The sequence below is a fragment of the Benincasa hispida genome, chromosome 5 (assembly GCF_009727055.1).
Source record: "Benincasa hispida cultivar B227 chromosome 5, ASM972705v1, whole genome shotgun sequence".
Lineage (NCBI taxonomy): Eukaryota > Viridiplantae > Streptophyta > Magnoliopsida > Cucurbitales > Cucurbitaceae > Benincasa > Benincasa hispida.
Window position 1 is genome coordinate 41476597 of NC_052353.1, and position 24882 is coordinate 41501478.

Below are 24882 nucleotides of genomic sequence, written 5' to 3' on the forward strand. Positions count from 1 at the left end.
ATTTCGTTTTGTGTTTTTGAAAGTTAAGCTTATTTTCTCTTAATTTTTTTATTTACATATCACTTATGTACAGGAGTCGAATTTTTAGTCAAATTCCAAAAACAAAAACAAGTTTTTGAAAACTATTATTTTAGTTTTCAATATTTGGCTTAAACGAAGGTCATGTTTGGTAACTATTTTGTTTTTCATTTTTTGTTTTTTAAAACTAAGCTTATTTCCTTCCTATTTCTTACAATGATTCGTATCATTCTTAAGTACAATGGTTAAATTCTTAGCCAAATTTAAAAAACAAAAACAAGTTTTTAAAACCTATTTTTTTTAGTTTTCAAATTTTAACTTGGTTTTCTAAACCATTGATAAAAAGTAGATAACAAAAAAAGAGGTAGAAGTAGTGGTTATAGACTTAATTTTCAAAAACCAAAAACAAAAAATCAAATGATTATCTAACCGGGCTGAAATGATTATAAAACAAGAACTTAATTTTTAAAAGTTTGTTTTGGTTTTTAGAATTTGATTAAAATTTAGAGTATTTAGTTGAGAAATATGAAAACTACGATAAATAAGTTATAAAAAACATAATTTTCAAAAATCAAATACTAGGGTCTCGTTTGGTAACTATTAGGTTTCTGGTTTTTTGTTTTTGAAAATCAAGTTTATAGACACTACTTCTACCCCTACATTTTTTCCTTTGTTATATACTTTTTACCAATGATTTAAAAAATCAAGCCAAAATTTGAAAATTAAAAAATTAACTTTTAAAAATTTGTTTTTGGTTTTGAAATTTGACTAAAAATGCAAATCATTATAAAAAAATTGAGAGAAAATAGATTTATTTTTCTAAAAATCGAAAATAAAAAACGAAATAACTGCTGAATGCAACCTAAATAATTATTATTCGAATCCAAATAGTTATCAACAGATCCTAAAGTTATAATCACGAACATCGATTTATAACTATATATTATCAACACATCATTAGTTCTTATTTCGTAAGAAAGTGTCACACACCCACTCAAAAAAGTAGACTTGAAGCAACGACATGTCGGATTAAGCTAAAGGCTAAGGATAGTATTGAGCAATGAGTTCAAGATGGGCCCACAGCTCCAAAGGCTTAGACATCATCACCATATGATCTGATCCTTCAATCTCCACCACACGATCAGGTGGGTTCTTCTCGATCATCCACCGTTGAAAATCTCTATTACCAACCAAATCCTTTTCCGACATGACGAATACTCGTTTAACTGAACCATAATTTTTCTCCGACAGCTTCAATTCATCGGTGATGTCTTTTTCACCGAACAATGACACTGGCCTCATTAACAATGTCGCCAATGTTAAATCCTGTGTATTATTGCTGTAATTAATTATTTTAACCAAGCCCTTCTAAATTTAAACTTAAACCAAATTGATTAATTACAAGTTTAGTTACTAAAGTTCCGATTATGTTTATAGACCCTTAAATTTCTATAGAAAAAATATCAATTTAAACCTCAAATTTGATATATTTGATCAATTTTAATTTTAATATCTTAATTTTATCAATTTAAACCATAATGGTATCAATTTACACATTTGTTTAAGTGTTCATTTCAACTCCTATAAAAAGGGCTTCTCATACACGTCCAAAACTACATATATGCTCTATGATATGTCTTTATCTGTTTTTTTTTATAAGAAATAAAATTGATAAAGATAATTATAATGACTAACACAAAGTGTTTTTTTAGAGCAGGTTGGCCTATGGATTGATTCGTTTGGAAGATATTTGAATCAACCCATTAGACTAGCTAGTCAAATGGACTAATCAACGGGTCTACCTAATTATGTATGTACCAAAATTTGAGAAAAATATATTTTTAGTCTATGAGGTTTGAGGTTTATGGGTTAAACAGAGAATAAAGTTCACAACTACTATTTCTCAACTCCTTGGATAAAAATACTCTAAATTAATAAAGGGTACTCGTTCTCATAAAGTGATGAATTAATTTTAAATCAATTTTCCAATTAATCCAATAATATTGACAAGTTTTCGAATATAATTAACATCCATTACAAAATTTTGGTTATTCCCGACGATAAAAAAAAGAGTCGACGATTTTAACCTCTCCCAACGGTGGAAATAAGAGGTCAGGATAAATATTTGTCCCGACAGTTTAGGAAAAACCGTCAAGATTTTAAACACTCTCGACGGTCTCCTAAGGAACCTTCAGGTTTATTGCACTTTTGCCCGACTTTTTAATTTATCCCGCGCAACAACCGTTGNTCTCGACGGTCTCCTAAGGAACCTTCAGGTTTATTGCACTTTTGCCCGACTTTTTAATTTATCCCGCGCAACAACCGTTGGAATTTCTTATTTAAGTCCGACGGTGGTCAACCAACCGTCGAGCAAGATGTGCAGTATACAAAACCCATCTATTGGAATTTTTTTATGTCATCTGATAATGGTCTAATAAACATTCTACTAACTTAAAGTTAAGTGATGATCATTTTAAAATATTTTACAAACTAAAGTATTGGCTTTAAAATTTTATCGACCAAAAGATATGGGCTTGAAACTTATTGACAAAAAAAAACATTTTTATCCTAAAAATTTTTGTACAGTACAATTTATCTATGTTTTATATAGGTAAAAAGTAAACTTTTAATATATTTTTATTTAATACATATTTTTTAGTTAATAATTAATTTTAAAATGTTAAAAATTATTTTTTTAAAAAAAAGTTGTTTTCAAATAAAGAAAAATGAACCAAAATATTTACAAATAATAGTAAAATATTATAATCTATCTGTGATAGACTGCCATATGTAGTGATAGACTACTATTTATATCTGATGTAGTCTATCGCAATCTATCATAATCGACTGTGATATTTTGCTATTAATTATAAATATTTTTAGTAGTTTTGTCATCTAAAATAATTTTCCAAAAAATATATACCTTAAATGAAATTTTATAAAACCAATGTTCTTGTGAGTAAAATCAATAAAAACCACCTAAAATCTTAAATGAAGATTAAATAAAAATATAAATTAATTCTTTTGAGTAAAATCAATAAAAACCACCTAAAATCTTGAATCAAGATTAAATAAAAATATAAATTCAATACATATTTTAATAACTTTAATTAAAAAAAAATCTAAAAAGCTAAGGGTTGACTCAATGAGCTAAAAATTTAGAATTTAATAAATGAATATGTAAACACAACTCAAACTCGATTCAAACTTTGATATTATAAGTTAGCCTAGAGTCATGTGCTTGATCATTAAAGATATAGGTTATTGAATATTTAACATTTTTTTAAAAAAATATTTTATTATTTATTTATTTATTCCTTTTAAGGACTCAATTCTACGTTCCTATAATATAGAAAGTGAAATGTCAGTTTTACATTCTACTTTTCCTTTTATAATTAGTAAAGAACGTACAAGCTTCTCCCTGATTTCTTCCTTTGATCTTCTACCGGTTTTCTCTTCTTCCGATTGAGATTGTGAGTTAATTTCATGAGAGCACAATAGAGTTTCATAAGAGAATCGTTGTATCTTCGGAATGGAGTGACACATAACTCAGTACGGTGGATACATATTCTCTATGGACAATGTTTATTGACGTGTCTCGATCTCATAAATTACAGGAAGTTCCAATTTCTTATTTTATGATTACCTTAATTATTTTATATTTATTTCAGAAATTTTTATTCCCCTAAATGTTTTTAACAATCATAGAGAAGATGCGTCTAGAAATTTTCTGAATGTTTGCATTGAATGATGTTGAAGAAATCATGATCTCCCAAGGTCGAAGTACTGTTTTTGCGGAGCTTGAAAAAAAATCTTCTTCTTCTGTTAATTAAAATTTGACATAATTTATTTATGTTTGTGATGGTGGAAGCAAATGATAAAAGGGAAAGAAATTGGATGGGTTGACGTGAAGAGACAGCAATACAGAAGTTCACGGGGCGAGTGGGGTCGGGGATGTCATTCTCCATTCCCGTTCCCGCTCCCCATTTCATTCCTCATCCTCGTGAAATTCTTCACAGGTATTGGGACGGGATTCTTCGCGAGAATTTTTTCTCGTTACCTTTTTTTTTAAAAAAATCAATTAATTTAAATTACTAATGTGAACAAATTTTAATTAAATAATTAACTTTATCACTAAATTATTTATTATGATTAGTTTTATATGACAATTTGAAATTAAAAATAAATTACTCAAATTTTGGCCTAAAAAAACTAATTAATTTTTTTTAATAGAAATAAATAAATATAAATCAAATTATTCATATACAGAATCTAAATTTAAATATTCAATTTAAACATATATATTATCTTTTCCAATAAATAATCAAATTTGAAATTTAAATGTAATATTTATATAATGATAATAATAACATAACATTAGATAACTATACTAAATAAATATGTAAAAGCTAATCGGTGGCAGGGGGGACGGGGGACGGGATATTCCCCATCTCCGTTTAGCTCACGGAGAATTTTTTTTCCCTCACTCCCTCCACAATTCCCCGCCTAATCGGGGCATTCTCGCGGGCCCCGTCCCCATAGAGAAATTGGACATCTCTAGACAACAGAAGCAAGATTAGTGTTCATCCATCCCTTCGTCTCTTTCCCTTCCACATTCGTCCATTTTTAATTCCAATTCCTCTAATTTCATTTAGTAACCATTGTGTTTTTTGTTTTTGTTTTTGAAAAGTAAGACTATGAATATTACTTCCATCTCCAAATTTCTTTCATTGTCATCTACTTTTCATTCATGATTTAAAAAACCAAGTTAAATTTGAGAACTAAAAAAAAAGTAGTTTTCAAAAAGTTTTTTTTTTTATTTGGCTAAAAATTCAACTATTGCACTTAAGAAAGATGCAAATTATGCTAAGAAATGTGGATAATACAGGCTTAATTTAAAAAAAAAAAAAAAAAATCAAAAACCAAAAACCAAAATCCAAAAATCAAATAGTAACCTAATTTCTATATGATGGTACATGGGGAGATGGGCTGTTTTAATTGTCGATTTAAATGGTGGAATGGATATATTGGTGAATATGATTATCCCCAAATTTTGTTAGTTAATTCAACTTGTAGGCCAAGTTATTGAGCCTCTGCAATTTTTTAGTATACAACTCAAATTTGTTAAGTTTTGGTTATTTCATTTTTAAATGAATTTTATATAGGTTACTTTTCAATATATTTTGAGCTTAAATATATCAAAGATACAAAAGTATATCTTACATGGATTTATAAAGTTATTCTCATGGCTATATTTGAGTATGATATTCAAGTCACATATATAAAGTAATCCTACTAAATATAGTGATTTCTCATTTATTTATATTATAGGAAGTTATAATTTCTTATTCTATTATTATCTTAATTATTGTAGATTTATTTCAGAAATTTCTATTCTCTTTAATGTTTCTAAAAGAGATGGCTCGATATGGACTCCAAAAAAGCTTTAAGCTGACCTAACTTTGATTTGGATCGAGCTTGAACCTATACATTTAAGTATGAATCGACCCAATGATGAAGGTAACTTTTATGGACATATTTGAGACACTCATCTTTCAAACTTCAAAGCTCGGGAGTAAAAGTGTATTTTTGGGGGAAAAAAACCATTTTTAAATACTTACCTCAGGTGGGCTGAGCTGATAAACTTTGGAAGCCAAAAAGCGCGGCCCAAAGACGAAGGCAGTGGGAGGCCGATTGGGGCCATCGCCATACGAGTAAACGCTATCCATCATTGATTAATTCCTCTCGAACACCTTCCCATAAATCATCGATATGTTCAAAGCCGGGCCGGGCATCGTAGCAGTGACGAACACGGCCGCGGAAATCCTCGCCGGAAACTCCTCCATGGCTTTCGCGACGGCCAATCCGCCAAGGCTATGCCCGACGAGGATCACCTTTTGGTGCTGAGGGAGAGCCGACATGAAATCAACCAGAGGCTGGAAGTATTGAGAAATGGATCGGACGGTGTCCGGTTGCCGGAGGTCGATTCCGGAGGCGGCCAAGTCGAGGGCGGTGACGCGGTGGCCGGAGGATTTAAGGAGAGGGAGGAGTTTGAACCAGGACCAGGCGCCATGGCAGGATCCGTGGATGAAGACAAAGTGTTTGTGAAAATGCGGCTGAGAAGAATTGGAGAATGGGAAGAAGAGGGACAGGGGAATGAGTAGTAACAGGTATTTGTTATTGATCTTGTTCTTGTTCATCTCCATTTGATTGATTAGAGGAAGATTATTGACCTGAAATTAGTGCGATTGGAAACTTTGGGCTTACATCCCCACAAGGGAAAGCTACTAATCAAATAAACAAATTGAAGTCTTTGTCTCAAGATATTGAGCTAATTTAAAAGTCTGAGTTATTATTACGTTTAGATTCAAGTTTGATATTTGTTGATCCTGGGTCTATTTTTCGAGAGATTGTTGTAGGGAAAAATTAATTTTGGATTTAGTTTTGGTTTCGAATTATAGGCCCTTTAGTCCTTTTTTTTAATTTGTTTTCAATTTCGTTATCCATTTTAAAATGTTATAATTTTATCTTTTAAATTTAAATTTGGTATCAATTTAGTTCTTCAATTTCAAGATTTACCTTTTTGATTTTTTATTTAATACTCACTTTTCTTCATTAGTGTTAACATCTATTAATTAATTTTAAAAAAATTAAATAAATTATAGTTAATGCACTATTAAAATTGAAAGAAAATTTTGCTTTATAATTATTTCAAATTAATTAATAGACATTAACGTTAATGGAAGCGTAAGTGAATACTTAATAAAAAAAAATGAGATTAAAAGTGTGAATCTTTACTTCTAATGACTAAATTGAAGTCTGAAACAAAACTCAAAACTAAAAACTAAGATCTCATTTGGTAACCATTTCGGTCCCGTTTGGTAACTTTTTTTTTTTTTTGAAAATTAAGCTTGATGGACACTATTTCTATCACCAAATTTCTTCTTTTGTTATCGATTCACCAATGGTTCAAAAAATCAAGCCAAATTTTCGGAATTAAAAAAGTAGTTTTCAAAAAGTTATTTTGTTTTTAGAATTTGATTAAGAATTCAACCATTGTACTTAAAAGAAAGATGCAAATTATTGTAAGAAATGACATTTTAAAAACTAAAACAAAAAACCATTTGATGAAATATGCTTAATTTTCAAAATTAAAACAAAAAACCAAATGATTATCAAACGGGTCATTCGTTTTTTGTTTGTTTTTTTGTTTTTTTTTTTTGAAATTAAGCGTATAATATTATTTTCACCTTCAAATTTATTCTTTTCTTTTCTACTATAAAAATTCAACCCAAATTTTTAAAAATACAAAAAAAATAACTTTTAAAAATTTGTTTTATTTTTAGATTTTGGCTAAGAATTCAACTATTATACTTCACAAAAATGCAAATCATTGATAACATGGGAGAAAATAGATTTAATTTTAAAAAACTAAAAATAAAAAAAGTGAAATGATTATCAAATAGAACTTAAATATGTAATTTTTTTGAAACTAGGGATCAAATGAACTAAATTCAGAATGTAGGGATTAAAAAGATTTTTTTTCCCAATTATATGAATCTATAGAAAATGGAATACAAATTTATGGATATTTATTGAATATTTTTGCTATATTTATTGAATAAGATAGGGATATTTTAAACACAAGATAGAGAATTCAAAGGGGACCTACTAGACATTTTCATACAAATTCAGAACTAACTTTGTAATTAAAAAGAAAAAAAGAAAAAGTAGAAATAGGGTGTGTTCGAGTATGACGCCCTTAAAATCATTGGTTATATAAAAATCAAAACTAATGTCACTATTCTATATTGTTTATCATGGATGTTTCATTTGATAATCATTTTGATCCCATATGATAATTATTTAAGTTTTTTTTTATATATATAAAAAAATGTTGCTTTTACCTATTGGTTTTTTGTTTTATCATATACTTTTTATGAGTGATTCCAAGATGAAAGACAAAATTATTTTTTGATTTTGACTACGAATTCAAATATTTACCTAATTTTTTTTTATTTTGATTTAAAAGTGTGAGAAGACAAACACATTTTTCATAAATCAAATAATTATCAAACGAAATTTTTATTTTTCTAGAGCTTTCTTTAGGTTTTTTTTTTTCCTCTCACTATTCTTGCGTCTACATTCATAACAAAAATTTCAAATTTTGGTTTAGATTTCCAGAACATTTTTTTTAAAAAAAAAGTAGCTAACAAATTAAAGAAACACATAGGTAGAATTAGTGTTTTAAAGATTTTCTTTCAAAACTAGAAAACAAAAAAACAAAAATAATTATCAAACGAGACTTAAACTATTTCCCACACTTATTCTTTACAAATATTCCTCAACACATCCTTAAGGAGGCACAAACCCAACTATCTACCAGGAAAGTTAATTAGGAAAGTTAATTATTTCATGATACAAGAATACACAATACACCAATAAGGGTGGATCACATTAATTAAATAGGATTGTCCTCAAATTTCACAATTATTTACCTTCTCCAAACCTATAGTACATTAAATATACAAATGCCCTTAACATTTATTACTTCTAGTGACATTATTCAACCAGTCACATATATTATCGACGAGTTTTTCAATCAAATCTTAAACAAAACAACCCTTGAATAGAGTAACATGGCCAACAACTCATTTAGCTAGGGCTAGTTGGTGATGTTGAAGTGAGAGATCTGAATGTTCTCCACATTAAGTTTTTTGAAGTTGCTGAGCTTTCTGTTGGCGAGGAACTTCCCATAAGAGTAAGATTTGTATTTGGGAGGGTTTTTGTGATCAATGAGCTCTTCCAAAGGCTCAACACAATGGTGGAATGAGATGGGTTGAAGAAGAAAGCAATGGAATATCTTTCCTTTTTGCTGTTTACCATAACCCTGTGCTCCACACTCTCATACTTGTCATTGCTCCAACACAGAATCTTCTTGTTAATATGCCTTCGATGGTAATATGTCCGAAAATTTATCGAGAAAGCCCAAATATATAGAATGTCGGTATTAATCTGTCCAAGATTAATATTGAGATTTTATATATCTTCCATATCTTATCTTTTTTTTTTTTTTTTTTTGCAAAATTTAATGAATTGGAAATTATAAATTCTAAAGATTTGAAAAATTACATATATTTGGCAAAGATATGGGAGAAAATTTTAAAATATATAAAATTTGGTATAAGATTTATGAAGATTGCATAATATATTTGGAAAAATTGGTAGAACTTTAGTATAATCTGACGAGTTGTACCGAGAAAGCCCAAAACAATCGATAAGTTAGAAAAATATTATTTTTTAACTAAATCTCGCTGGGCGATCTCCCCCGAGATGGACCGAGAGAAATTAGTTGAAAGAATTTCCAAAAAACATACTAGTTTTAAAAAGTGAAAACTTGAGAGAGCTATTTCTGACAATTTCCCCAAGTTCAGCTACATTTGTAGGTGTTATAAAGAGTTTAGCTCAACTTACATATGTATATATCAAGAACCAAGAGATCTGTGGTTTAAATCCCCAACTCTCAATTTGTATTAAAAAAAACTACATTTGTAGGTGGGAAATTCAAATTTGCGACATTTTTAACAATAATGTGGTACCATAATTAACTAGTTGAACAATAATCAAAATGTGCCATTTTAAAGAAAAACTTGTTTGATGAGTTACATTTAATTTATTTATTTTTAACAAAAACTTGAAACAAGTGTTTATTATAAGCCATTTACTTAGTTCAGTCTCTACTTTTAGATTTGTGACAAATATCGATAATTAGGGGAAAAAAACTATATTAGTACAAGGAGTGACGAATTCAGCTAAGCATAAAAGAAGGTTGAGTCTCTCCTATTGGGATTATTTATCTCCCTATTACCTTGTGCCCGAGACGATGTGTGATAGCTCTCCAAAGGAGCTATCTATTCTCTCCTAATTCATGTTGGTTCTTAGATATTTAATGATTTATTTAGTGTTTTTGACATATAAATGAGCAGAGAGACCGTCGGAACGTTTTGCGTGTATTTCGGGCAAAAAGAAGCAAGTAGCTGCAAAAGAGTTAAAATTATAGTTTGCCCCTAGAGGGAGCACCGCTATGTTGGCTAGATGCTAAGTGCGGCGCTAGAAGGCACTAGCATGCCTTGGCGGGTAGCGCAACTACGCTACGAACTTTGACGAGAAAAAAAACAGAAGCGCGCGTGGATAATCAATCACAGGGGGCAGTGGCGTTGTGCGCGGCACTCAACGGCAAAAGACTAGAGTGCAGTTGCCCTCTACCGAAGCCCGCTGCGCTGCCCCAAATTTTCTATAAATACACTCTCCTATTTAGGGTTTTATATATGCTGAGAGATGGAGAAAAGAGAGGTCGTCAGCCCAGCTTACTTTTTATGCTACGTCAAGGTGGAAGCTTCAAAAAAAATTAAAGAAAAGGGCTAAGAATATCCCAGCAAAAGTCGTGTGGTATTTTTCCCCAATTCCAAGATTTGAAAGAATGTTTCGAAGTAAAGAAACAACAAGTTTATTGACGTGGCATGCTAAAAAAAAAGAAACAGATGGTTTATTAAAACATCCCAAAGATGCCCTATCGTGGAAAAAAAAATAGACAATTTGTGGCAAGAGTTTGGGTCAAAACCTAGAAATCTTCGTCTTGCTCTTTCAACAGATGGGGTAAATCCATATGGAGATCTTAGTAGTAGATATAGTTGTTGGCCAATGATGTTAGTGATGTACAATCTACCTCCATGGTTGTGCATGAAGCGAAAACTTTTATGTTGACTACACTAATATCTGGTCCTAAACAATCAGAAAATGACATAGATGTTTATTTAGCTCTGTTAGTAGATGATTTTAAAAAAACTTTGGAAAGATGGGGTAGAATGTTACAATGCATATGAAAAACAACGTTTCATGCTTAAAGCTATTTTATTATGGACCATTAATGATTTTCCTGCGTATGGTAACTTGTGTGGTTGTACGGTTAAAGGATATCATGCATGTTTAATTTGTGGAGAGAAAACTTCATCTACTTATTTACCAAAAGGGAAGAAGATGACATATCTCGGGCATCACAAGTTTCTACCACGCCATCATCCATATAGGAAACAAAAGAAAGCTTTTAATGGCGCACAAGAATTAGAATTTGCTCCAAAACCATTGAGTGGGGAAGAAATTCTTGCAGAAACAAGTAAGTATCAATATTCATTTGGTAAGAAAACTATCAAGGAAAAAAACAGTGGAGATAGCTCTTCAACTTATTGGAAGAAAAAATTTATTCTTTTTGAGTTAGAATACTGGAAGTATCTTGACGTGCGACATTGTTTAGACGTGATGCACATTGAAAAGAATGTATATGCAAATCTTATTGGCACATTGCTTGATATTCTCGGTAAAATGAAGGATGGAATAAAAATTCGATTAGATTTAGTGAAACTAAACATTAGATCAGAGTTAGCCCTTCAAGTTGGAGAGAAAAAATTCTTTTTATCTTCCGCATGTTATACATTAACACGAGCTGAGAAATTGAGTGTTTGTAAGGTACTATTAGAAATTAAAGTACCTGAAGGTTATTCATCGAACATTCAAAGTTTAGTGTCGCTCACAGATTTGAAACTTTATGGACTTAAGTCGCATGACCATCACGTTCTTATGCAACAATTATTATCTGTAGTTATTCGTGATATTTTACTCAAACATATAAGACTTGCAATTACTCGCCTATGCTTCTTCTTTAATGCTATATGTTGCAAGGCGATCGATTCATCTCATTTAAAGGGTGCAAGAGGATATCATTGTCATTCTATGCCTCTTAGAAAAGTATTTTCCATCATCATTCTTCACAATAATGGTACACCTTGTAGTGCATCTTGTAAGAGAAGTTGAGTTTTGTAGACATGTTTATTTGAGGTGAATGTATCCTTTTAAACGATACATGAATGTGTTGAAACTTATGTACGAAATAGAAATCGATCAAAAGGATGTGTTGGAGAAAATTATATTATCGAAGAGACTATAGAATTTTGTTCTGAATTTGTATCTGGTGCTAATTCTATTGGGCTAAACTCATCAATAAAGAAAGTGAACTCAAACATTGATAGAGCATTGTCAGCTGTTTCTTTTATCAGATCGAGTAAGGATGAGTTGGATCAAGCTCATCTTTATGTCATTTAAAATGTAAATGATGTGCTTTCTTACGTCAAGTATGTAGATCTCCATCTTATTCTCGTTTTAGGTTATTTGATTATTCAATAATCTACTAACTTTGTAACAACTCGACCCCCTAGGACTCAAGTTAGGTTGTTACTAAACACATGCATGCATGGAACTTAAAACGACTTCCTTTTATAGTGAAATAAATGCTAAATAAATATGTTGAACTCAAAATACCTTCATTAAATTTAGATATTAAAAACAGACGATAGGGTACCCATAAATCATAAATGATAATAAATAGGTCTAAAAACAAATCTTAATAGTAAGTTTCAAACATCAAATTGAAAGTTGAAAAACATGAAAATAAATCTAAATATCATGAGTGAAAGCATAAAACTGGTCCCCAGTGGCTCGTTCATGGATTCCTCTTATCATTCGCCAGTGCATCCTTGCCCTTACCTGAAACATAAACATGAGAAATGGTGAGTATAAAATACTCAGTAAGTAACCCCACTACTGGGGTCGGGCTAGCCATCTATGTCTTCTAGATGCCTACCTCTGATGGAACATAAAAATTGCTCTAGTCCTCATGGGACACATACATACATGTAAAACTGGTTTCTATCCTATTGTAGTTAAGTATGCCCACTACCTTTGGTGAATCCCGAAGAAAACACAATATCTGGTGGATCCCAAAGGAAACACAATATCTGGTGGATCCCGAAGGAAACACAATCCGGTGGATCCCGAAGGAAACACAATCTGGTGGATCTCGAAGGAAACACAATTTGGTGAATCCCGAAGGAAACACAATACCTAGTGGGTATCTAACTAATCAGTAAAGACACTATCACAGTCTCAACATCACAATTATTACAATATAGTTTTATAACATACATATACACCTCAACATCATGGCTATACAACATGCATAAATGCCTCTATATCCTCATATCAAATACACCCTCGGTGAATCAAGTATCACCTCTTACTAGCATGCAAGTCTCTACGTGCACAAATAAATCTTTCAGATTCTCATACAAGAACATATATCAGTCATACTATACTATCCATCTATCATGTTATCGTTTTGTCACAATATTCATCTATCATGCTGCCATATATCTAGTGTCTGACCCGTGGGCAGTTCCAGTAGTAAAATTACTTACTTTGATATTAGGTTGAACCAAAAAGTAATTGAATCTATGTGAAATTCTTGAATCCTTAATCGAGCCAAATATTTGAGCAACTAACCCCTTCTAATCTCCACAATATTTGAATTAAAACCTAGTACATAAACCAAAATAAAATTTAACCTTTAGGTTCACACCTAAGCGTTTAATCACGCCAAAATCAGCAACAAAACTTAATAACTTAATTCGTATAAATTACATTCGAACTGAACAAGTCACAAAACCCCAAATCTTACCAAAATTCTTGTCGAAATCACCTTAACTCTCTTGAAGCACACTAACGACGTTTTAAACTCCTTCAAACTTTCAAATTCAACCTCCAAAATCACGATTGAAATGATAATTAAACACGTTATTTATTGGGTATTCAAGATCCTCAACAAAACCATGAAAATCATTTAGATTTATCCCAAAACTACGAACCTCACGAAGGCGTTCGACAGAGAACAACGACTGGAAGAGAGGAGGACCAACAACGAGTAGATACAACGACGTGAAGGTCGGAGCGGCGGCCGAAGTTCGTCTAAACGTTTGAAAATTCCATATTTCTTTTCTTTTTAATTCTCCACCACACAAATACATAAATAATATATAATCTTAAAACCACAATTTCCTCTTTTCCCTTTCAAATTTCACAAAAACTCAAAATTTCTTATACAAATAATTCAATTATCCCTTCTTATTAATTTAAAACTCATACTCAAAGAATCCACATTAACCAATAAAACTTCTTCAACTGTAACAATTTATTTCCAAATTCCAAAGATTAGGAAACTAAAACTCAGCAATTTGAGATAATTAACTTAAATTATTTTAAAAAAATCGGGATGTTATAAACTTTTTCATTTATAATAGGCAACATATGGATATTTTGTCTAAGCTCAATTCTGGTAAAAATAAAAGTAGAAAGTGACTTTAAGAAGAGCAAAATCGTACATTCAATTGGTGGTTGTCCACACGGGTAATCTCTAAGGACCTACTATTTGATGTTTAATTAAATGTTAACTACTAAAATATTATAAAATATATCGTAGGTTGCACTAGCGCTCGAAGTTCCAAAAAATTCCATATCGCCTTCTTTAAAATGGATAGTTAATGGATCTTTTTCAACTGTGGCAAAATATTCTGGTTACGTAGTCAATGGTTACTACTATCACACAAAGAATCGCGATGATGTTAGGAGGGTTCAAAATAGTGGAGTTAATATAATGGCTACCACAATGCAAGTCTCTAGTGCTAAGGACAAAAGCTCCGTCATGTCAGATACAACCTTTTATGATATTATACAAGAAATATGTAAGCTTAACTATCATGGATTATCATTTATTTTATTCAAATGTAATTGGGTTGAGAATAGAACTGGAGTCAAAACAGACGAGTTTGGGTTTACTATTGTGGGCCTCAATTGTATTAGACATAAATCAGACCCATTTATTTTAACCTCCCAAGTAAAACAAGTGTTCTATGTAAAAGACTCCGCAATTCAGGTTGGTCAATTGTTTTAATATCTCCACAACAAACAACTGAGGATGATTGAGGATGATTTTTATGAAGATGAAATAGGAAATATGCTACAAGAATGTGGTTATGGAGGTATGCAAAGAATGCCCAATGTTGATACATCTATTGAGATTGATGATACAACATCCACATACATTAGAAATGATTGTGAGGGTAGATGAGTTGATAAATAATGAATTAAACATGGTATGTCATTTACTATGGTTATATGTATTTAAATATTACGATTATATGCTTTTTGTGTGAGTAATTTTTTTTTTTTTTTTTTTTTTTTTTTTTTTTGCAGATTAACATGGAAAATTCAGCAAGTAGCAGCGATGATGAAAGAAATATGATCCCACAAAAACATAGCGAAATAAGTATTCCACGTGGCCCAACTACAATGTTTGAGTTGGCACAAATAAGAACATCTAGACAACGGTTGACCATTGATTATAATGAACATGGACAATTGATTGGATTTGAAGCAAAGAAGATGCAAAGTTATATAGGAGTTTGTGTTCGACAACAAATACCTATAACATATAATTCTTAGAAAAAAGTTCCAAACCATTTAAAGGATAAACTTTTTGATTGTGTAGCAATATGATTTCTAAAATTTTAATTTATGTGCATAGTAGTTTATTAGTTTATTGCTTAATTACTTTTTTCATTATGCAGATGTCGTTCGATGTGGACTCTAAGTCCAAACATGGTATACTTATGTCTGCATCTAGGGAGTTTCGGACTTTGAAGACTACATTGGCTCAAAAGTTCATACTTCCATTTAAGGATGAACCTTCGGTTTTACAATTTCCTCCCCAACAATATTCTCATATAGAGCAAGATCACTGGACATCGTTCGTTAATGAACGATTGAGTGAAAAATGGGATGTAAGTCATTCTAAATAAATTAATTAAATGTCAATATTATCATTGTTTTGATAGGTAACTCCAACTAGATTTCTTATACAAGAAATCAGTCGTCTTCAAAAAGAAAGACGTGTGAAATATGTATATAATCATCACATTTCTTGGAAAGGTTATGCGAATCTTGTCCAAGAATTAGTAAGTTTTTTTACTTAAATTATATTTGTTATTCTAATATGTTTATACTAATTAAATATGTATGTTCATGTTGAACCTATCGAGTGATCCTTCTTATCGGGCGACTTTATGGAAAGAAGCAAGAAAAGGAAAAAATAATGAATACTTTGATGAAGCTACTCGAGAATGTGCCAATCGAATTGTAAGTTTATATTGTGCAAAGTTTAAGATGGCATATATATAATGTCTGAAACTTGTGATGATATAGATATTGTGTGAAAATTGTAATATGGTTTACAGGATAAATCGGCTGAAGCCTATGAAGGTGAAGATGTTTTGACCAAAGCATTGGGTACAGAGGAACAGGTGGGACGTGTTAGAGGAATGGGTGATTTTGTTTCTCATTCCCAATATTTTAAATTAGTAAAACCAAAGTCCTTAATGAGCCAAGAAATTGAAGGAGGCTCTAATGAAAAAAATGTTCGACATGGTAAAGTATCAATAGAAAGAACTCACAGCAGACAATCTCATCAGTCCAAATCATCTGTTGGAAGTGTTGCACTAAGTGCATCTGAAGAAGAAGATACTGAGAAGATGCCTAAAAAATATTTGGAGGTAATTTATTTTTTGTGACTTTTAAATTTTAATCATATTGTACATGTTTAACCATGCATGACATTAGTTCTTTTAAATTTATTAAGGGGACACCATGCCACTTGGCTATAGGAACTATAGATAATATTGTTGCAGTAGCCACAGCATTTGATGATGATGTGTCATGCTTAACTGTTAAAGTTCTGATTGACATTGTCATGGGAGAAGATTTGCCAATACCAATTTCTGTGAAGGGTAAAATAGAGTCCTTAAATCAAGTAATGGACAACTTCGTAACATGGCCTCGTGAACTTGTAGTTATGGTTGACGAGAAAAAAGTATGCCTCTTTTTCAGTATATGAGTTTGGTTATTTATTATTTTTCCTACTTTGAATTTGTATAACTTTGGTTATGGTAGGACCATTCAACAATTAAGAGCTTCAGCCAGTCCTCCAAATATACTGACGCCAATGGTACCATCAAACTCTTGAACGGACATGTCATGCATAACATGAACGATGTAGACATAATCCGTATCACTTTGGATGAGCATATATTTGGAAGAGACAAATTTATTTATTTAGGCCGCGATGATCTAATCCAATATTGTAATATGGTTGAAATAGGCTACATGTGTATTTTGACATACATTGCGTAAGTATTAGTCATCTAAGTTCACTCATGTATACTTTGTTTCATGTTAAATAATAACTTTTACTTTGTTTAGGTATCTTTGGGATGAATGTGGTCATGATATTACAAAGAAGGGTTTTATAATTGATCGAGCTAGAATATCGCCACACGTGAAGTCTCAAGATATTTGATCCAAAAATTTAGCCAATCAACTAGAATTGGCTAATTTAGACCAATTAGTCCTTATTCCATATAACACAGAATAAGTAAATACAAGTTCTTATGTTATTTTTAATTTTCATTATACACGTACTAATATAACAAAATTGTTGCTTATTATAGTTATCATTGGATATTGATTGTAATCAATCTACAAGAAAATTGTGTTTATGTTTTGGACTCTCTTCGAAGTAAGATCTAAGAGGATTTTCATGGAGTTATAAATATGTAAGTGTAATTGAACTTTCTTAGCTCTTAATTGAAGTACTTATGTTGAACTAATGTTTTCAAACTATTTAGTGGATTGAAAACATGGCAAGCCAAGCACGATCTCCAACATCATCGGTCTTCTCCAAAATGGAAACCTGTAAAGGTAAATTTACATTCATTTTTTTAACAATCTATGTTCATTCGAACATAAGAATAATTGTTTTCAACTTCTTTATATGCAGTGCCCCCGTCAATTAGATTCTGTAGGATGCGGGTACTATATGCAAAAGTATATATACGAAATAGTGCATAATCCTACTACTCCCATTACTAGCCTTGTACGTAAATTATTTATTTTTTATATACTAACTTTAATTTAATAAATGGATGTAAACTTATGTTGAATTTATCTTTTTTTTTTTCCTCTTTGTAGTTCAATACAAAAAATGCATATACCCAAGAAGAGATTGACGTAATTCGAACTCAATTGGCAAGTTTTATTGTCTGATTTGTGTAAGGATGTAATTCTTGTTTTTTTGTCTCAATAGAATGTAAATGCTAACTTAGAATGAATGCAAATTTATCTAACCATGATTTGTTTATTGGAAGATTTATCTATAATATTTTTGGTTAATGGGGTATTTGGTGTTAAGTATTCATGGAATTAGTACTAATTGATATTTGTGAATGAGAGAAATGATGGCTTGGTGTAAGTATTCTATGAAAGTCTGTTATTGTTCTACAAATGTTGGTGATTAGTGTTTTTATTTCATATTTGATGAGTATATGTAATGGATTGGAAATATTAATTCTTGTTTGTGGATAAATTCATAGGTGGAAGACAGATATTGATGGCTTGCCATGCAAATTTTTTTATACTTTTTAATAAAAAAATAATGATGGACATTTCCTGACCCAACACCAGACATATAATGTCGTTTTTAACTTTTTGACCGAAAAAATGGATTCGACAATGGAATTTTAAAAAAACAGACAATAATTGATAAAATGGACAGATTCTAGGCTTCAATATTGGTTTAAATGGCTTCATTTGATTCTTGGGCTTCAGTTGCAACCGACATTAAAGAGAGTGTTATTAAAGCCCTTTAATGTCAGTTTAAAACTGATATTAAAGACAACCGACATTAAAGGGCTTTAATAACACTATCTTTAATGTCGGTTGTCAACCGACATTAAAGCCCTAAACCGACATTAAAGCCCAAAATTCTTCAAGTGGATGGAAAATAAAGTCAAATTTTAGTTTTCAAAATGTTACATTTTTGCTAATGAGTAATTTTGAGTTTAGTTTTGATTTTGTCTCTAATTTCAAAATGGTACATTTTTTTTATTGGGTCTTGGGTTTCAATATTTTGAATTATATAGCAGCTTAACCATTGGAATTTGCCACGTAATTTTTGTAATTATGCCTTCTTCTAATTCTAATAGTAAAGTCAATTATTTCACAATACAAGAACACAAAATACACCAATGACGAATATGGATCACATTAATTAAACTTGATCATCCTCAAGTTTCACAATTATTTACCTTTTCCAAACTTAATTATAGTTTTTTTGTGATGATACATTAATTATACAAATGCCCTTTAACATTTATTACTTCAAGTTCACATATATTATCAACGAGTTTCCAATCAAACCTTAAATCAGATAGTCCCTAAATAGAGTAATATATAGAAACTAGTGGGTGATCTTGAAGTGGGAGATTTGAATGTTTTCAACATTAAGTTTCTTGAAGTTACTGCGTTTTCTGTTGGCAAGGAATTTCCCATAAGTGAAAGATTTGTATTTGAGAGGGTTTTGGGGATTAATGAGCTCTTCTAAAGGCTCAATAATGGTGGAATGAGATGGGTTGAAGAAGAAGGCAATGGAATATCTTTCCTTTTTGCTGTTTACCATAGCCCTATGCTCCACACTCTCATACTTCTCATTGCTCCAAACCTATTAGTATAAAAGAGTGATTTGTATTTTAATTGAAATTTGCTTCTAAACAAGTTAATTCGAACATAATTTAGGGGATAAAATATCATATATATAAAATGGTATTACTACATACCTGAGTAATATCACCAACATTCACGACGTAAGAATCGGGTACAGGTTTGACTCGAACCCACTCTCCATCTCTCTTCCTTTTCACTTCTAGTCCTCCGACATCGTCTTGAGCGAGCACCGTCAAGACGCTGGGGTCCTTATGGCGGCCGACACCGAGTGCCAGCTCCGGGGATGGGCACGATGGATAGTGATTTAGTCTCACAAAACTTGTTTGCTCTTTGAAGTAATCTCGAAACCTTTTTGCTGGCAATCCCAAGCTAACGGCGATCAGTTCCATTAATTTGTGGCCAAGTTTCTCTAACTCTTCAACATATTCCTCACAAGCCTCCCTGCTCAATCATGTCAATCTCAAAATAGGTAAAATTATAAGTTTTGTCTCGATTTAATCCTAGTTGAGAATGTGTTTCAACAGACTTCTAGTTTTTTTTTTTTTTTTTTTTTATTAATGTTAGTTGAATTTTTTTTAAGTTAAGTCCGATTTAATAACCATTTGGTTTTTAGTTTTTGTTTTTAAAAATTAAGCCTATTTCATCCCAATTTTTCAATGATTTACATATTTTTTTAAGTATAATAATTGAATTCTTAGTCAAATTTCAAAAACAATAACTTTTTGAAAACTAACATTTGGCTTAGTTTTTTAAACTAGCGAAAGGTAGATAACAAAAAAATAAATTGGGAGGTGGAAGTTATTCATAAACTTAATTTTCAAAAATAAAAACAAAAAACAAAATGGTTAGCAAGCGGAGCTTTAATACAAGTCATAGTTGTATCATTTAAGAATAAAAATGATTGGTAATATTAGAATTACAAAATTAACCGTACATTTCATAAACACCAAAGTAAGACACTATTCAACAAAATTCCTTGGAATTGCTTACGACAAAATTTCTAAATTATAAGGGTCAAATAAATATTAGGATTGTTTTCAAATATAAGAAAATAAACCAAAATATTTATAAATATAACAAAATTTCTTTATTTATTTGTGATAGACTGCTATTTTGTGATAGACTACTCTTTCGTGATAGACACAAATAGTAGTCCATCATAGATTTGTTATTTAAAATAATTTTCTTAAATACTATAATATAAATTTATAATTTAATTTAAAATTTCGACCTTCTTTTTTTCTTTTAAGTTAAACACCGTGTGGAGGTAGAAGACTTAAATTTTTGGCAACAATAATGTGATACCATAACTAGTTGAAGAATAATCAAAAATCAAAATGCACAATAAAAAATAAAAAATAAATAAATAAATAACTTGTTGCATTTTAGATTTGTAACTAGTTTTGATAATTGGATATTTTTCTAAAAAAAACTGTTTTGGATATTTTTAATATGCTGTATTTAGATATTTTGGGTATAATCTACTTTAGTATTAGTATTTGAGACTTGAGTATTTGATCTATAAAAGATTTTAAATGTTAGTTTGTGAGGTTTTGAAAATGGTTATCCCTTGGTTTAACTGACTAACAAAAATTGGCGTTGCATTGTTGATGTGGTCATTTTAATTGATGTGACAATGTTTTTTAGATTTATATTATTTTATATTATGTTGTGATCTTTTTCTTATTTTTTAAATCTTTTTATTGTTCTCCTCTATTTCCTCAATTTATTTATTTTCTCGTCCATGGAAGAATGTGTAACTTTAACCGACATTTCATCAACAACTTTTTGTTCTTCTTTTCTTCTATTCTTTTAATGGTAATGGCTAGAAGTGATAATCGATACGATTTTCTCAACTTTGAGACCAATCGATAACTAAATCGAATTGATTGGTTTTATAAAATGGGAAATTGAATAGAGCAAAATTTTGCTTTAATCAAATTAAAATTTGACATATTCTTTTTACAAAAAAAAAAATTGGATATTTTCTTTTCTTTTTGTTTAGATAATAATAATTGATAATTTGTAAACAACAAACCTAAATGCATCATACTATTTAAAATATTAAAAGTAATAAAAGCAATAAAAGTTCATTGATCATCAAATATAATAAAATATTAATGATACATTCTTCATCTAAATTTAAAGTATATTTATGATTGATTTGGTTTGATTTCTGATTTAATTAAGATCGAATTGATATTTTATTTTATATAAACACAAACCAATATGTCCAGTTTTATACAAAAAAAAATCAAACCAATCCAATGATTACTTCGATCGATTTTTTTTTTTCGTTTTTTATTTCACTCTTAATAGTGTGATTGAGGTGGCATATGCCATTGGAGGAGGATCAGGTTATAAGAAGAGAGAGAAAGATGAGCGGAAGAAAAAGAAGAAAAAAAAACACAAAAAAAAAACCTTGGTAACATTGGATAAACTAATATAAAATTCGAATAACTAGGGTCCGTTTGATTTTACTTGAAAAAATTTTTTTAAAAAAAACATCATTTTTATTTAAACACTTCTTATAAAAATTATTGAAATTATATTTAAAAAAATATTTTAAATAGTAGTCAAACTCCATTTTTTTCCAAAATGACTTATTTTTAAAATTAAGCATCTAAAATGCATTATAGAAATGTTTATGGGTTAGATTAGGTTGGGTTTAAGGACATTTTAGACCAAACTCAATTGTTCGAATTATGAATTTCTTCAATCTAAATAACTCTTATTAAAAAAAACCCAACCCAATCATGAAATATTTGGATTGGGTTGGTTTCAGATCATTTATTTAAATGTTTATTCTAAAAAGTAAAATGTTAATATGTAAAAATTTGATTTAATTATTTTCATATATTGAACTAAAATTTCAATTTCAATTTCAATTTATATAATGCAAAATTTCTTTGCAATGTGCTAAAAACTATTTTTAGGAGCTGTTGGAGAATAAATACAAAACATAAAGGAATTAAATGAAACCATAAAATAAATATATGTATATATAATCGTATCATAAGTTTAAATATATATATATATATTTTTTAAATTAATGATAAGCTCAAGCTGGTTCTGATTGGTTTTGATTATTTAGGAGAACTCATGAACCAACCCAACCCATAAAGTTTTCATTTATTTGAACTCAACCCAACCTAAATGAACTGATAACTCGATCCAAGAGTTGGATTTAGTTGATTGATTTTTTTGGATCATCAGATTTTTTGAACACCCCTAATGCATTCAAAACGCGCTTTAATGCTTTACCAAAAAAAATATTAGTCAATTACTTATCAACTTTAATTTATTATTTTAAATTTTAAATTTTAGAACTAAAGTGTTTTATCTTAAAAAATTTTTTTTTTAAAAAAAAAACCTTAGATAAGAAACGTCCTTCACATGTTTTTGGAATAGATTCCGGTATTTTGTTGGGATTTGGATTTTTTCTTAGGAGTTCACACTTTTTTCTTTTTTAATATGATCATTTTGAAATTTAATATAATTTATCTATATGATTGATTTGATAATTTATCTTTTTTTTTTTTAGTTTTCTAATATGATCATTGGGGTGTTCAAAAAATCCGATAATCTAAAAAATTCAGACTATCCAACCCAAAATATAATGGTTGGGTTGGATTGAGTTGAATTAAACTTTATTTTATTTTTGTTGAGTTAGGTTGAATCATGAATTGGCTAAAAAAAATTTAAGTTGATTCAACTCAATCTGAATTTTATATATATTAATAAAATACATATATATATTTCTCTTTGTTTAAAGTTTGATTATTTTGTATTAATTAATTTGTAAATTTTTTTTTAAAAAAAATTAAATTGTTATAGTATTTGTCTTTGTTTAAAGTTTACAATAAATATAATAGATAATTGGTATTTAATATTTGAATTTTGTGAGATTTTAGGCATGGGTTGTATATAAATTTTGAGTCATTTGAATTACCAATTTGACCAACTCAATCAAAAAACACTTTCAACTCAATCCAACCAAAACCAATCCATGTACACCCCTAATGATCATTTTGGAGTAAATTTAAGGTTTAAATAAAGTTGTCCTCTATATTTTTTATTTTACTTAATTTTTTTCCCTTGATTTTAATCTCTATACTTTTGATATATTTATTTTAATTTTGTTCTTTTAAAAAATAACCATTTTGGTCCTTTCATTTTTATTTTTATATCATTTTTTAGAAATCAAAATGGTACTTTTTTTTAAGTTGAAGAACGAAAATGAATCAAAGTTAAAGTGCACGAACCAAAATGAATATTTTGATGAGATATGTATCAAAATAAAAAATATAGAGACCAAAATAGGTTTTTTTTTTTTTTTTTTTACACGTGTAGAGAACAAAATAAATTAAAGCAAGCAAATATAGGGACGAAGGTAATATTTAAATCTAAATTTAAATATCATTTTACCTAAAATTTAGCAATTGGACAGTAGTGAGACGTACCTGAATTCCGGTGGGTATTCCGGCCATTGATTGGTCCAATGAGTCAACTCGTCGTCATCAGGCTCCGGCGACGCCGGAACGACGGTCGGATCCGCCACCATGAAATCAAACACCTCCTTCCAATCTCTGACATTCTTGGTCAACTCCGTATCAAAATAGCCGGTCACAACCCCTTCGTCTCTCCTCACTTTCCTCTTCTCTTCCAAACTCTGCCCGAAAAATTCCCGGGCAGTGGCCTCTATCCGCCGCCGCTTCTCGGACGGGACGCCGTGGTTGACCACCAGAAAGAATCCCCACTCCGAGGAAGCAGAGGCGATTTGTCGGACTAGATCGTCGGGAAAATCCCCACCGGGGGAGTTGAAGATGGGAGAGAGGTCGATGGTGGGAATACCATCGGCTTCGGAGACGGCGAGCTTGGGGCGGTGCTCTGGAGCTTGGATGAAAGCCTTATCGAAATCCTCAAGAGCTCCCATGGCGGATAAAAATTTTGAAGGAGATTTTGGGAGAGAGTGAATGTGGATGGAAATATGGAGAATGTGAATTAAGTTTTGGTTGGGCCTAGAACTCCATCTTATAAATAAATAATGGTAAGAGATATTGTATAGAATGGTTAACAATATACCTCGAGTTTTGTTTCATTTTAGCAAGTTAGTCCAACACGTCTAGTGGGATCTGAGAACATGATAGTATTTAATGTCTTCAAATATATGTTTGGCAATAGATTCATTTTAATTTAAAAAAAAAATTGTTTAAAATTGTTTTATAATACATTTATAAACTGTAACTACCCATTAAATGTTAGGTTGAAATTGTAGTGTAATTATTATTTTATAATATCATATAATTAATTTATAATATTATTTCATAAATATTTTAATTTAAGAAAAATGATTTGACTTTACCA

At 30.2% G+C, this 24882-nt stretch overlaps 2 protein-coding genes and 1 long non-coding RNA gene across 3 annotated transcripts; 1 reads left to right on the plus strand and 2 right to left on the minus strand.

Annotated features, from left to right (window-relative positions):
• Positions 1-910: 910 nt before the first annotated feature.
• On the minus strand, positions 911-6481 carry LOC120077589 (methylesterase 3-like). The gene is made up of 2 exons (XM_039031525.1): positions 5640-6481; positions 911-1344 (listed from the first exon to the last, which is right to left on the minus strand). Exons 1-2 carry the CDS (start codon positions 5748-5750, stop codon positions 1060-1062), a joined length of 396 nt encoding a protein of 131 aa, XP_038887453.1. The 5' UTR covers positions 5751-6481; the 3' UTR covers positions 911-1059.
• On the plus strand, positions 6066-17671 carry LOC120077590. Its single transcript, XR_005481792.1, has 6 exons — positions 6066-6188; positions 15157-16511; positions 16909-17144; positions 17218-17389; positions 17466-17570; positions 17643-17671. It is a non-coding gene; the product is annotated as an uncharacterized LOC120077590 (long non-coding RNA).
• Positions 17672-19033: 1362 nt separating this feature from the next.
• Positions 19034-24578, minus strand: LOC120077545 (protein DMR6-LIKE OXYGENASE 2-like). Its single transcript, XM_039031467.1, has 3 exons — positions 23979-24578; positions 19629-19956; positions 19034-19513 (listed from the first exon to the last, which is right to left on the minus strand). Exons 1-3 carry the CDS (start codon positions 24449-24451, stop codon positions 19253-19255), a joined length of 1062 nt encoding a protein of 353 aa, XP_038887395.1. The 5' UTR covers positions 24452-24578; the 3' UTR covers positions 19034-19252.
• Positions 24579-24882: the final 304 nt, after the last annotated feature.

Coding starts and splice junctions, on each gene's coding strand:
- LOC120077589 (XM_039031525.1), bottom strand. CDS start 5,750: ATGATGGATAGCGTTTACTCGTATGGCGATGGCCCCAATCGGCCTCCC. Junction 1,345..5,639: donor ATCAGCTCAGCCCACCTGAG/GTAAGTATTTAA, acceptor AATAATACACAG/GATTTAACATTGGCGACATT.
- LOC120077545 (XM_039031467.1), bottom strand. CDS start 24,451: ATGGGAGCTCTTGAGGATTTCGATAAGGCTTTCATCCAAGCTCCAGAG. Junction 19,957..23,978: donor GAATACCCACCGGAATTCAG/GTACGTCTCACT, acceptor ATGATTGAGCAG/GGAGGCTTGTGAGGAATATG. Junction 19,514..19,628: donor ATGTTGGTGATATTACTCAG/GTATGTAGTAAT, acceptor TTATACTAATAG/GTTTGGAGCAATGAGAAGTA.